Source organism: Anabrus simplex, chromosome 4, assembly GCF_040414725.1.
Source record: "Anabrus simplex isolate iqAnaSimp1 chromosome 4, ASM4041472v1, whole genome shotgun sequence".
Classification (NCBI taxonomy): Eukaryota; Metazoa; Arthropoda; class Insecta; order Orthoptera; family Tettigoniidae; genus Anabrus; species Anabrus simplex.
This window is the reverse complement of record NC_090268.1, coordinates 250,742,915-250,756,571: the sequence shown is the minus strand read 5'-3', so window position 1 is coordinate 250,756,571 and position 13,657 is coordinate 250,742,915. Positions and strand designations below refer to the sequence as shown.

Genomic DNA, 13,657 nt, shown 5'->3' with positions numbered 1-13,657 from the left:
AGGTGTATTAAGATCCAGTGGACACTTTTCTTTTGTTACACTTTTCACAGTCGTCTTAACCTACATTCATAAACTCAATCCATCACTTTTGAACGGGAAGAAATGGCCCACCGTCTGCTCCTTCTCAAAATATTCATGCAGCTGGTATATAAATTCATGGCTTTGGCTCTTATAACTGATTGTTAAAAATCGTTTCCAACGATCCACTGGCCCACAATAAAGAAAATAGCTTACACACCGTGAACAAATGAACTTCTTGCAGATTAGAGAGTGACCGAGGCCATGTGTTTCTCTTCAAACAAATGGCATCTCTGCGTAGCGGTAGATAGGACCCATGGTCACATGAACGGTGATTGGTGCATCAGTGATGCCAGGCATTGCAAACCGTGACAATTATTCTATCACTAGCAAAACTCTTACTATTTTTGCGGTAAAATAACTCAAAATATCAAATCAACGAAGGGTGTTGGAGCAGTGTTTTCTTCTTCTTCTTCCTTCGTTATGCCCATTCATAGAGCGCGTTTGAACTTGATAGTTGGTTTGATGGTTTGTGCCTTCTTATCCTCCCAAAATCTCTTCATGAATGCACTGTGTTGCATCTTGCATTCTGTCAACCACTTCCTACCAGTTGTCTTTTTTGGTTTCTCCCTAAATTTATGATTAGCTACTTTGGTTCTAAAAGCTCCACGATTTTCCATGATGTCGTCTGTAATATTTATTTCTTGGAGGTCCGCCTTAGTTTCTTCTAGCCATTTTATTTTGACCTTCTTTGAGTTGATTACTTTGAATAATCTTTTAGTTAGTCTGTCGCTGTTCATTCTGTAGATATGGCCATAGAAATTAAGGCGCCTTTTCCGTACAGCATCAGTAAACCTGTCGGTGAAGGAGTAGAGGTCCGCTGTTTTCCTCTTAATCCACATTCCATTTTCTCTCGTAGGACCATAAATTTTCCTGAGAAGTTTCCGCTCCTGCTTTTCAATTTCTGTAATTTTAGAGTGACCACCTAAGCATATGGTTTCTGAGGCATAATATTAAAATAATAATATTCAGTCAAATATTGGGCTACTGTCACAAATGAATGCTCCACATACTTGCATATTTTGCGATTCGACCAGCCGGCCACTCGCAGACCCACAATCAGCCTCCCTTTCAAAATCTGTCAAGTGCTGGTAATGTCTCATACAAGCACGTGGCATTCACTGTGGTCTTTCGTATTGCTCACTAATCATCTTATGTTGCATGTGCCCCCTTTAAACCCCATTGGGCCTAATGACATGGTCATGTGGTGACTGCACTAATGCACTGTGGTGGCTGTTCTAGCTGGCACAAATTGTTGGAACTCAAAAGCATTTACATACCTACTGATGGTATGCACACAACCCCTCGTCCATGTTGTGGAAGGTGGGTAATGGCATGCAGTAAGGGATTGCCTGCGTGGGTGATCTACAGTGAGGACTCTTGTGTGCCCCATGACCGCTACGATAGCTGTGAAGGTCCTACAGGAACACTGAAAAGTGACTGCTAACACGGCTCTGTTGAAGTCCTCAATGGCAGATGCGGCAGAAAAAGGGACTTTTGGAATGGCAAAGCTGACAGACGAGGCAACAAGGGGAACCACTGCCTTGTGGTGAAGAGGGATCTTCAAAGGCTAAGGGAGACAACCCCTATAGAAAACAGAAGGCTTGGAGGCTTAGGTGGCAGTCCCACCACCAAACTCGGGTTGCTGTGGGCTAATAACTCGCACAGCCTTAAATATGAACTATTAAAGAGAAGTGAAACATAATTGGATGGATAAGAAGTTGACGACTTTTAGGAACAGATGGAAGTGTTGCATGGAAGCCCTATGCTCCAGGAAGAGAAACAGGAAATAAGTCAAGATGGTATGAACGTGTATGGAATTACATAAACATTGGACCATTGCTTCCAGGTGCTTAACTTTTCTAGACTCAACTCATCTGTAGGTATTTTTACTCCGTTCCAACTTTGTTTTCTATGGCAACACTGCAAGTATGTTCTTTAAATCTCTTTCATAATCCTCAGGTAGGAAATGAATGGATGAATGGAACATACACTTGCACTATCAACATCTATCTTGTCTTTGTATTTACATCTCTCAAATCTTTCAGTTTTAATTTCGATGTCTTTAGAATACAAATGAAATATAGCTTACGAGTTGTTCTCACCAGGTTGAAATGTGCACAGTTATTATGAACATCTGTATCGGTACTCATTACAAGACATATAACCCGTCATGACTCAGGAGTATAACAATGTAATGATCTTTGACTTCACTACAGCACCACACACAGATACAACCAAATAACTGAAACAAATGTCATAAGAACCTTGTTGTTAATGAACATCAACATAAAATGCGCACTATATTCGTGAGATCTCGCGGTGACGTCACGGAGAAGCAAAGCTCAGATGCGCCACTAACTATGCATCCAAGAACGGCCTATCTATTGTTTATTGTACTTATCTTTCTTTCACCCCATCAGCATAGTGATTAAAACTGACAAGACCTCCTCTGGGCAAAATTCGCAACCCGATTTTTCACTCCGTTACCATCATACCATTGTCTGCTGTCTGTTTCACAACATTGTCTTTTTGCATCTGCTCACAATCCCGTAACTTATTTATTAATCTATTCAGTATAACATCTGCAAAAAGCCTTTTCTTTATTTTTTTATGACACACCAACACATCAAAGGTTTTTTGTCGACAGAAGGTTTGAGAAAGGGCTAAGATTGGAAAGGTAGCGGCCATGGCCTTAATTAAGGTACGTCTCCAGCATTTGCCTCGTGTAAAAATGGTGTAACTACAGTAAACCATTTTCAGGGCTGTAGACGGTGCTATTCATTAGAAGTGGTCACTTGCAAAATCGCTGTGACAGAATGTTATGGTGTATCAGTAAATGGGATGCACTACCTGACCTCACTCTCAGTGGTCTATGTGTTTTATCTCCAAAGGCATTTTCTGTTATATTGGCGTTTTATAGCATAGGTAGAGGTAAACGTTTCAATATGGGGCAAATATACGTTTTTCACAAGTTGAGAAATTATTTTCCTTGCATAGTGAACAGCTACAGTCTTGAAACTTAAGAGGCGTGTCGAGGACAAAACGGTTTACAATTTTGGTTCTGTGAGGTTTTGTTGCGTCTCCACTGGGTACATCTTAGATTGGTTTAGAAACTTAGATTAGGCGGAAATTTGAATACAGTTTCTACATATTCCTTTCGTTATACCATACTGACACGGCAGCTAGAATCGTGCAATTTGACTTATGTATGGCCCACGAACTTGCCACTGAGCCTGATGAATTTCATGATTCTGTCGGTCTTATAAGTGTGCCATATGGTATAATTAAAGAAAATGTACACAATTGACGTAAAATTGGAAGATGCAGCCCTATCTAAGGTATAAGGAATCTAGGTATGACTAAAAGTCATGGGACCTATGTTGTAGAACTCTTCATGATGGGTACCAAATGTGTCTCCCGTCTTGTGATAGGACTTACCTTTTAGCCACAAGAAACCTTGAAATGATCTTCTGCACGGTCATTAAATTGCACCTACATTTTGATGTATTTCGGGAGTCGAGAGATATAACATTTTGGAATTTCTCAGTCTGTTACAGGCCAAGAGCCAAATTAAATTTTCTAGTCTGAACGGAACTTGTATTTGCCATTTTGATTTAGGAGAGGGTAGGGGAGGGAATTGAACGCTTGAACTTTATGGAACTTTTTTCCTGGGCGCAGGCTAATGGCTGTAAGTGTGCCAAATTTCAACTCTCTGGTTCGTCTGGAATTGGTTAAAGATTAATGTCAGTCAGTCGTGGTTTTATATAATACACAAGTGTACGAAGTGTGTTCAAAAAAACACCGAACTTTGTAAATTGCGCGCAAACCGCAACATTGAGCGAGTTGTGACTGTGGCGGCGCCTAGCGGCAACTTCTGACAACAGACCGCTGCTTTCCGCATTCCATTGCCTGCATTATCAGTTGAGTTAGAGCCTCTGAAGTGATTGCGTGTGTCACATGTTCGTCGAATTCTATAATGAAACAGCTTGAGGAACAACGCATGTGCGTGAAGTTCTGCTTCAAAGTTGGGAAAACGTTTGTGGAAACATTTGAAATGTTGAAGCTAGCATGTCGAAACCAAAAGGCAATCATCACAGTGGGTGGGGAAAGGTTCTCCTCGACCGAAAAAAGCACGAATGAGTCGTTCAAACATCAAGGTGATGCTGATTGTGTTTTTTGATTGGAAGGGCATTGTCCATCACGAGTTTGTACCCCGAGGCCAGACAGTGAACAGAGAACTGTACCAGAATGTTTTAACGCATTTGAGAGATGCTGTGCGCAGGAAGAGGCCTGAACTGTGGGAAAACAAATCCTGGATGTTGCACCATGACAATGCGCCAGCACATGCCTCTCTTTCGGTCCGCAGTTATCTGGCAAAACACCAAATTCCTGTCGTGCCCCATCCGCCCTATTCTCCCGACTTGGCTCCAGCAGACTTTTTCTTATTCCCCAAATTGAAAACCACCTTGAAAGGACATCGTTTCCAAGACATTGAAGAGATCAAGGAGAATGCGACGAGGCAACTTCGCGCTATCAAAGAACGTGCATTCCAGGAAGCATTCCAAAAGTGGAAGAAACGTTGGCAACACGCTGTTGATAGTGCAGGGGACTATTTTGAAGGGGACAGTCTGTGAAATGATGTAAGCTACATAATAGTTTTTCTAGCCACAGTTCGGTCTTTTTTTGAACACACCTCGTATTAGTTATCAGTATGCTGAATTTCAAGTTTCTACTAACTCATCCTGGAAATGGGTAAACATTGTTGCTGAATGAGCCAGCCAGTTAGCCTTCTGGCTTTATATAATAAAGATGTGGAGAGCGAGAGGATATGCAAGTTTATTAAGTGCAGATCTTCATTTAAATAATTACTGTGGCAAAACAGTACGTTGATTGACAAACGGATTGCACCACTAAACTGCCCTTTTAGTGGCTTACATGTTTGGTCCTTTGACATTTTTTCATATATTGGCGATTTATTGAATAGATAGAGGTAAACGTTTTGATCTGGGTCAAATTTCATACATTTTTCACAAGTTGAGAAATTATTTTCCTCACCAAATGGACAGACAACTTGGGAGGCATATCAAGGATGAAACACTGTACAATTTTGGTTCTTTGAAGTTTTATTGTATCTCAGTCGGGTACCTTGGATCGATTTAGAATCTTAAATTAGGCTGAAATTTGAATACAGTTTTCGCATATTCATGTCGTTTTTCCAGATGTACACGGCAGCTAGAATCATACAATTTGACTTGCATATGGCCCATGGACGTGGCAATAAGCCTGTTGAATTTCATGATTCTATCAGTCATCATATAAATGTTCCAAACAGTAAAATCATTTATGGAAATTGTACAAAATGGACGTAAAATTGGAAAATGTTGGAAAATACAACTCTAAGGTATAACAGATCGAGATAACTAAAAGTCATAGGGCAAAAGTTGTAGATCCCTACACGTTGGGTAACGAATGTGTTGTCCGTTTTGTCCACAAACTTACAGTTTAGCCACAGTATACCTCAAAGTGACGGTCTGCATAGTCTTGGATATTGCCTCAACCTTTCAATATTTTTTGGAGGTAAAAAGTTAAAAATAGGAACTTCTGGAAGTTATCTATTGGTTACAGACTAAAAGCTCTAATTTTTCCAAATTTAAATTTCCTAGTGCATCTGGAAGTTAGCATCTGCCATTTTGTTTTTGGGGGTGGGAGTAGAAATTAAAAATTTGAACTTTTTGGAATTTTTCCTTAGGTTACACCCCTGATAGCTATCAGTTTGCTGAATTTCAAGTTTCCAGCTCATCTGAAAGTGGGTAAACATTGATGTCAGGGAGTCGGCAAGTTAGCCTTTTGGTTTTGTATATTAGAGATAAGAAAACATAAAGGTCCAGGCCATGTGGAACTCCACTCTTTATCATTACAAGATCAGATATTGCTTCTTAGCCTAAGATGAATGTTGGGGTCAGCTCAAGACGACGTGCATTTGGCACTTCCTATATATCCAAACTGACATACTCTGAACTTTCTCCTCATCCTTCAGGGTCTGGTATTCTTTATTATGATTGATCATTTAGTTGAAGTATCACTGACGTTCAGCATCACCTGGTTGAACCCGATTTGTTTATATCTTCTAGTTTGTGTCAGTAAGTCTCTGATGTATGCTGTACACCTTTCTGGTAACTAATGTGTCCTGCTTTGATTGTGCAATGAGATGATGTATGTCATTCTTAATATTATTCAGGTCATATATAGAAAGATGGAAACTCTGAAAGGAACACAACAGCAAAAACACATGACTTGAATTGCACTTGTTCAGTTTCTTCCCACTACCTACTCTTAATATCATAAATTTGGTCTGTTTTAGTATTGCATGCTGTTTATTATTGTGTTCTAAGTTACTGTGGTATACTCGTTACAGTTATTGAAGCGTGTTTTGGATGGCAACAAACGTGTGCAGGAGGCAGCTTGCTCAGCTTTTGCCACTCTAGAAGAGGAGGCTTGCACTGAACTTGTACCATATCTAGGATTTATTCTGGAGACACTTGTGTTTGCATTTAGCAAGTATCAGGTTAGTCATATTAAAAAAGATTGAGGTGTTCGGAGAATCTGTGTCATTTCTGGAGTTTGTGTTATGTGAATGGTAAGTTGCGTATAATTTAATGTTTGATTTACATCTTTCTCTTTTATGAAATCATCAGCATATTATTATATAATTTGCTCCTTCTTGCGCTTCTTAGGAACATTGTGCAACTTTTTTTTTTTTTTTACAAACTGCTTGTGTTGTTACAGCATAAGAATCTGCTGATTTTGTATGACGCTATTGGAACGTTAGCAGATTCAGTGGGACATCATCTAAACAAACCAGATTATATTAATCTACTCATGCCTCCGCTCATTCAGAAATGGAACATACTTAAGGATGAAGATAAGGATCTTTTTCCACTGCTTGAGGTAATTGCTTGTTAGTAGATAGTTTCAATTTTGTAATTTGAAAATTACAGATTACAGATTTTTTTCAGGCTAAATTTTTTAAATATATATATATTTTTTATAGTGCCTCTCCAGTGTTGCTACAGCACTCCAAAGTGGTTTCCTACCATATTGTGAACCTGTGTACCGACGATGTGTCTCTTTAGTGGAACAGACACTTAATCAACATATTGTAAGTTACATTTACATTTTATAAATTACTAATCCTTGGATAAAAATAAAGCGAATTTTTCTGTTTTTTTTTTTTTTTTGCCAGTTGTTTTACGTCGCACCGACACAGTACAATATTTTTCACAGAAATGGAGAAATTCAACAAAAAAGTAAAATCCCACTTCACCCCTTTTCACCCCTTTAAAATAGTAATTTTTAAAAATCCTTTCTTGGTGCGCATCTAAGCTACGGTAGGAACATGTCCTCCAAGTTTCATGCAGTTATCTCCAGTAGGTTTTGCTGTGCGTTGATTATCAGTCAGTTAAGACATCTTGCTTTATAGATACAGATCTTTGACAAAGTAGGGTGCTTGGCTCTTGTAAGATCTCGGATTAACTTACAGGGTAATTAATCTACTCAACCTTTTATTACAAGCATGTAACTGTCATATGAATATATTTTGTATAAATATGTATATTTTCTGCCCTCATATCTCCTTAATATCACATCACAAAAGAGGCAGTTTTTTATTTTGTGCATTAAAATCTACAAAACTGTGGTAGAAACACCTGTCAAAATAGTTACAAATGAATTTTTCACTGTTGTTTTTCATTGTTTTCATGGATCTACTGCACAAGAAATAAAAGAATGGGTCTACCTTGATGCCTTCAGTAGGCCTGTATGTTATTAATAAGTTATAAGTAATAGACATGAAAGTAGTGAGAATGATTGCTGGTGCAAACGGGTATCAATGGCAGGAGAGTACTTGAAATGAAGAGATAAAGGCTAAGTTACTAAGGTATAAAGTGGCAGGGAGGGATTCAGTTAGGTATAACTGTAGTAAGAAGTTTGTCCTATGCAAACGACTTGGTCTACTTAAACCGTGCAATCTAATATCTTGCAACTTGAAAAAAGATGCAATGAATATGACAAGAAAATTAGTCTTTTCAAGACTAAAGTGATGGCAGTAGGGAAGACACCTAAAAGAGAACTGAATGTCAGGTTGGGAATACAAAACTGGAGCAGGTAGATAATTTCAAATAGGTATTCAACATGTGTATTCTCCCAGGAAGGCAGTATAGTAAGCAACATTGAATATAGGTGCAGTAAACGTAATGAAATGAGCTTGCATATGCAATCAACAGTATTCTGTAAGAAGGCAGTCGGCTCAATGGACAAAACTACTCGTATCTATACACCGGTCTGGTTTCAGTCAACCTGTGCTGTACAAACCCAGTCTACCGTAATAAGGAAGTCAACTCTTGGACAGAACTATCAATACACCGGTCTGGTTTCAGACCACCTGTGCTGTACATCTGCTTACTACATACCCACAGAAAGGACCTACTACCAGTATTTCAAAATACTCCTTTTTTTTTGTAAACCATACATGTTCTACCACATAAAATATATAAATTAAGATATTGTAATAATGCTAATAATTAATAAAAATTGAAGTTAAGGTGACTATCCCATCAGGTGCTAATACACACAACTCACTGCGGATTCCATTAAATATTGATAGATAAGTAGAAGGAAAACTGAGTTAATTACGAACTAGAACATTCCTCAAGGACATAAATTTTATTGGATTCTTTCTTGATCTAGCATTGTGTACAACAGTTCCTGAATTTTAACTCTGAAAACCCTTCGACATAGTTGACTCAGTCTTTCCATGTCATGAAGACACTAAAAATATTGTTTTCTTTTCAGTTTTCAATATCTTTTCTAAATATTTACTTAACACATCACTGTCACTTTTACATTTTTTTTTTTTTTTTTTTAAACTGCTGGCAGAGCTGTTTTTAGAAGCAGAAATCACTGGACTGGAAGTTAAGTCCCTTCAATAATTTCTGAACTGCAGGATTTAGACCCCTCCAACACAAATTATTTCTGCCTCCTCCTCCTCCTCCTCCTCCATTTCAGCTTGGTGAGAAGGCTCTCCTACATCAGGTGCAACTTCCATAGGTGTGTTCGTTATAGAACTGAAAAAACATATTAATGCAATTCTTTCAAATTGGAGCTACATTTTATTCTGCACACAAGCCTTCTGTTTAAGAAATTAATAGTTTCAATAATTATTTTAGTAAGATGATTGTTAAGTTAGATTATATTACTTTCAGTTATATCTGATACATTAATGAACAGATGGGTAGAACTTACGGCCTTCAGACTGAATTTTCCCCTCACTCTTTCACAACTAGAACACTGGTCTGCAGTGTAGGCCTACTTTTAAAATAAATATTACAGAATTGTACCTTCTTCCAGCAATTAAGGGTTCCAGAAAGTTGAGGGCATTGAAGTAGACCCATTTTTTGTTTTCTGTACAGCAGAACCTGGCAGGGGAGGGGGGGATGTTATCTCTCCAAGTTCGATACCCTGCCCTCAGAATTTGCCATATTTTGCAGAACGTTTTCCTGAAACAATGAATTAGAATATTGTGACAAACAAAACAAACATACATATAGTAGGTCTACTTATGGCACACAGTTGTCATTAAAGCGAACAATGGTGTTAATTTCATTAGGTATGAGATGGAGGTTAGGAAAGCACTGCTTATGTTTTCCAAACATTTTTTTCAATTAAGTCATAAGAATGATAATTACTACTTCTCTTAGTGTAACTTTCTTTACCAATCTATTTCTTATAATATAATTTATTAATAATCTATGATAACACCACTCATAACATCGTCATAATAAATCTAATAATTACTTACAGTTTTCGTCCCAATTCTCGATGCTATAGAATGCCATACAAAATACACGGTCTCCCTATTACTATATCCAGGGAGTCTAGGATTATACAACACTTTGTTTTCATACACTGGGCAAATTAATGTTTAGATTTGATCAACAGAACACAATGTAATGTCCGCCATTATCGAACGACTGTGACTGAAAAATGGACATGTTTGTTTTCACAAACCAGTCGATCTTTATCGTATTGTAGTTGATCGCTGACGAGCGATGCTGTGTGACTGGTTCCACTGCCCTCTGTAGGTTTGTTTCCTTAGTCGGTTGATTGCAGTCATTCGATTGATCCAATGTGACAGCCCCCTAGATTTCTCACAACAACTTCCTCTACATGAAAACACATCAATAACAATTCATTCAGTGGGTAGATTTAGATTAGTTACAATATTCTTCTAGGCTTGTTAAGGCTGAAAACGGACTGCCTTTTGCCACCTCTGTATTCTTTTACAGAGACCCAATACATGCTGTCACTTTGCTTGCTTGTTTAACAATATATCCACAGAAGTGATGAATAACATTCATTTTTGAACTGGTGAAAGGGACTACAGTAAAACCTCGTTAATTTGAAGTCGTTGGGACTCAAAAATCGGACTTCGAATTACATGATTTCGAATTAACCGCCAATTCGCAATTCAGAAGTACCAACCCTTGCCGCATTACAAAATATTCTAAGGCCCGTTACTGCATGCAGTTAACCTTGATTCACAGTTTATACCTTTCAAATGCCATGAAAAAAGAACTATTTCCAAAATGTATCCAAGAAGGTGCATTTATAGTATTCAAATAATGCACTCGGATATCTCGCTGGTAAACATAACCTCACGCAACGAAAGAAAGAAAAAAAGCATGATTCAAAGACGAGGAGAAATCTATGCTGGCTTCCATGTGCAAGTGCTTTATTAATTGGATTACTATACTGTATGCATTTTAGATGCCTTGTATTTATATACAGAAAGTACCCGATGCCCTTAAAATCGAACTTTTCTATGACTCTATCCTTGTACGATTTCCTGCCATGGCACTTACAGTACCTCATACTTCAGAAATGTAAACACTTGCTGCGTCACAAAGTATTCTAAGACCCATTATGCAAGCACCTCGATTCACAGTTTAAACCTTTCAAATGCCGTGGAAAAAAACTATTTCCGAAACGTATCCAACAAGGTGCGTTTACAATGTTCAAATAATGCACTTGGATAAATCGCTGACAAACATAACCTTACGCAACGAAAGAAAAAAAAATCGCACAATTCAAAGACGAGGATAAATTATGCCGGTTCCCCTGTGCAAATGCATTACTTTTTGGATTTCTTTACTGTTTGCTTTTTATTATACATGCTTTGTACTGGCATGGAAAGTGCCCGACGCTCTTAAAACATTGTGGCTTATCGAACTTTCCTATGACGAGGGGATAAAGTATCTCGCTTCCATGTGCATTGCAACGCACTACTATGACCCCCGTCCCTCACACTGTACGATTTCCCGGCTGGCAATTTCTCCTTTAAAACCATAAGACCGTTTGGGCTCGCATAAAAATAAAGCAATGCAGTTTCATCGGCAATGGCAATATTGTTTGGTGCCTACGAATTTATTATATGAGGCACGTTTTTTCGTCAACTGTCGGCATCGCCAGCGTTCGCGGATTCGTTCTGGAACTCGCGTTCTATTATGACGCGGAGTGGATAAATTTAGAGTTGAAATTACTCTGTAAAGTGCTATTGTTTTAAAATGTAAAGGCAGTTTCGAATTAAGTCTTTATTTTCGGTAATGGGGCAGACATTGTACTTCGAATTACGAATTATCCGTATTTCGAATTAAACAATTTAAATAACATGCAAAACTCTATCTCGTGTTTCCAGGAACGAGAGCTTCTTCGAATTGGGTGGGATTTTGAATTAACCAATTTCGAATTATCGAGGTTCTACTGTATTTGTTTATCTTCCCAACTTGATAAGGGTGGCTGATCAAAGGCTGATTCCAGAGAATTGTCAACCCAAGAAGGAAAAAAGTAAAGTTTAAAATAAAACTCAACAATTGGTTTTTATGATAGATAAAACATTTAATTTTATTAATTTTATGAAATGTATTCATTTATTGACGTCTTTCAATTTTTAATTGTGTGGTTAATGGAACCTTTATGTGCAGTCTAAATTCATTTGAGATTTCTCAATGTTTTAGGAATTACTGTTCATTATGGTGAAAAGCTATCAAAATAATTATGGTAAATGTTAATTCTAATGCTCTTCCTCTTCATAGTAAAGTACTTATTTAGGTTATTAACAGTTTATATAAGGTATAATAAGGCGACAAATTTATTGCTGCAGGTCGTGTAAACACGCAACGAAAAAGGTATAAAAGTTTCTGTAGACGAAAAGTGTGTGGCTCAATTTAAATAAAATTTCAGAGTTGTTATTGGCATTATCGACAAATTACGATATTTACTCCTGTTGCGTTGTTTGCGGGAGGAAGTCATGCTTCATATGCGATTATGTCTGACCATATGGAACATGACAAATATGCCACGCACTCATTTTTAAGCAGAGTATTAACAGACACTAAGGCAAAATGACCATAAATCTCAAGCGTGTTTAGCTTCTCGGACGGGGCGGCGAGCCAGTTCAAGCTAAGGTTCATGTTCGCAAACCTAACATTTTTTAAGGAGACTTTTGGAATGAATGTAACTTGGAATTTTTTTTGCGTCTGGTGATGGGAAAGTTGGTGTTCGCGGAACATTAAAACGTAATTTGACTGTTGCGCTATGTGCAAAAAGAGACCTTATAAACGTGCACGATGTCTTGGAAGTAGCGAAAAGAAATTCAGTAAGCACAAATGTTATATTTGTTCCTTCTGAGGATGTTGAAAGGAGTAAACCCCTTCTGAAAAGCCGCTTCACCGATGTCTGTGCAGTACCAGGAACACATGAATTTCACTATGCGGAGTCATTAAAACAGTACATAGTTCAGGCAAGAAAATATTATTATTCAGAAACAACTACCACACACTCTACACCCAGACTACAAGATCGAAGCAGATGACAAAAATCCACCCCGTAATATGACTTTTGAAGTGACAGACTTCGTCCTTCGAAAATACAGCGGAAAGAAACATTCCAAGTATTATGTTTGTACCCTAGCTGAAAGTGATGTTTATTTTGTAACCAATTTTCGCAAGTGCAACAACGAAGCTTGAATTGCATTTGCCTTAGCCCTGCTGAATAACTGGAACGCCAAACAAGCATTCATTTTCTGAAAGCTGTTAGGGTTGATATACGATGAGATTTTTGGACATACCCGCAAACCTGCAGAATCCTGGAGGGTGTCATTTTCATAAACTAGCCTGTAGTAGTTGAAGCTGATACTGTGGCCTTTATAGGTAGAATTTTCTTTGGCAAGAAAATAATTTCTAATGCATTTCAGGATATGAAGTACATCTGAAAATGCCCAAACCTTTCTAGAGGAGCTCACAGGATTGGGAATGCTTACATTTAAGTTATTGAGTTTACCACTGATATCAAGATTTTGGCAAGCTTTCTTGTTTGACTCTCATCGCACACAAACCCAACAATGTGAATCCCAGCATTTTCCAGTTGAATAATAACTTGTATTATTATTTTTGACAGTACACTGCCGAAAAAATTAATAGCAACTCGGTGAAGTTTCTCCTCATATCAAATTATTTCCTGT

At 37.9% G+C, this 13,657-nt stretch overlaps 1 protein-coding gene across 1 annotated transcript in view; it reads left to right on the top strand.

Annotated features, from left to right (window-relative positions):
- The window catches only part of Tnpo (transportin 1), a 341,883-nt gene that overhangs the window by 87,376 nt on the left and 240,850 nt on the right, over nucleotides 1–13,657 (top strand). The window contains exons 10-12 of the mRNA XM_067145500.2: nucleotides 6,497–6,646; nucleotides 6,868–7,029; nucleotides 7,133–7,240. Coding sequence (XP_067001601.1) covers nucleotides 6,497–6,646; nucleotides 6,868–7,029; nucleotides 7,133–7,240 — 420 coding nt within the window. The remainder of the gene's footprint in view (nucleotides 1–6,496; nucleotides 6,647–6,867; nucleotides 7,030–7,132; nucleotides 7,241–13,657) is intronic.